Source organism: Nicotiana attenuata, unplaced genomic scaffold (assembly GCF_001879085.1).
Source record: "Nicotiana attenuata strain UT unplaced genomic scaffold, NIATTr2, whole genome shotgun sequence".
Classification (NCBI taxonomy): domain Eukaryota; kingdom Viridiplantae; phylum Streptophyta; class Magnoliopsida; order Solanales; family Solanaceae; genus Nicotiana; species Nicotiana attenuata.
In genome coordinates this window covers 1-1,289 of record NW_017704172.1, presented here as the reverse complement: position 1 = coordinate 1,289, position 1,289 = coordinate 1, and the positions used below count along the sequence as shown (strand labels likewise).

General features: G+C 37.9%; 1 protein-coding gene across 1 annotated transcript; it reads right to left on the bottom strand.

Annotated features, from left to right (window-relative positions):
• Positions 1-29: 29 nt before the first annotated feature.
• LOC109222822 lies at positions 30-1,127 on the bottom strand (the record flags this gene model as incomplete). The annotated part of the gene is made up of 2 exons (XM_019387132.1): positions 1,049-1,127; positions 30-771 (listed from the first exon to the last, which is right to left on the bottom strand). Coding segments are annotated over exons 1-2 (821 nt in total), but the record flags the coding sequence as incomplete, so codon positions are not given.
• Positions 1,128-1,289: the final 162 nt, after the last annotated feature.

The following is a 1,289-nucleotide window of genomic DNA, read 5'->3' as shown; positions in this document are numbered from 1 at the left end:
TTGTTCGTTTGAATTGCTCGAGATAATACTTCTTTTGCTCAGAATCTTGGAGATTGCTTATTATTTCAAGAAGAAGATCTTGTTCTTTGGAGAGAACATTAATTGCAGGTTCCTCTTGACTAGACTGGGATAAAGATGAGTTTGTGTCATCATCTTCGAGTTGGTTAAATTGCTGTTCAAGTTCATCATCAGCAACATCAGAAGTGTCGCTGTCTTCTAATAAAAGTTGTTCGATCTGGTTAAGGACAGACTCATCTAATTCGAGATTTCTAACTTTGTTAGACAACCTGCAGTATTTGGCTATATGGCCCGGTTTGTTGCATTTGAAACATTTGCCAGAATTGGGAGTTTGGAAGTTTGTTGGTTTATTTTTACTGGGAAAGGTTTTGGATTTAGAAGAAAATGGTTTGGTCTTCCTGAACTTGGATGCAGAAGACCTATATTTTGTAATCTCCATATCCTTGGTTGTTCGTCTCTTGTGAGGCTTTTTGCTACAAGGTGGTAAACCAAATTGTTCACAGAAACTACCTAGATCTCGGTGAGTCTGTGCTCTATCTTTGGCTAATTGCCTCAATATCTTATCATGTCGACAGATTTTAAGAGCGACATGTTGAATGAGACTGGTGAGTTGGCCATAGGTGATTTGCTCGTAAGGAATAATATCACCAGAATGTTGATTTTGGAGTTCTTCTTTAACTAAATCCTTAAGAGTCTTAGGTAGACCGTCTAGGAATTTTTCTTTCCAATATGGGAGATTTCCGTCAGGTTTTTCTTAGATTCGGGTAAGAAAGGAATCCTTATACCATCTGAAATCAGAAAGGGTTTTACACTTAAGGTTGTTAAGTATTTCAGAAGATCTTTCCCTAAAGATACCTGGACTACCTATGAATGTTTTGATAATGGTATAAATCAGGGTGTTGGTTGAATCAGGAATGGTAAGGCCATCCTTAAGGATTGGTTCTCCCATGGAATCAACTCGGAAACTTAAGTGAATTTGGTTCTTATCTTCTTCGCTAAGATGGGTATCCCACCTATCCTTTAAGTTGACCTGTGAAACCTGCTACTAAGACATGGGTAGTAAGCTGGTCAGAACAGTTATGAGAAGTTCGGTATGCAGTGGCTACCATAGTCATTTGTTGTAATTCGGCTAGAATATTATATTCAGAACAACCATCTATGTTCCATTCATAGATATTATTGGCATTATAGTTGTTTTGCATTAACATTGGGTCTCTCTTCTAAGGCTACATCAGGATGGGTGCGTCTAGAATAGTAAAGTCTTTGGGGTT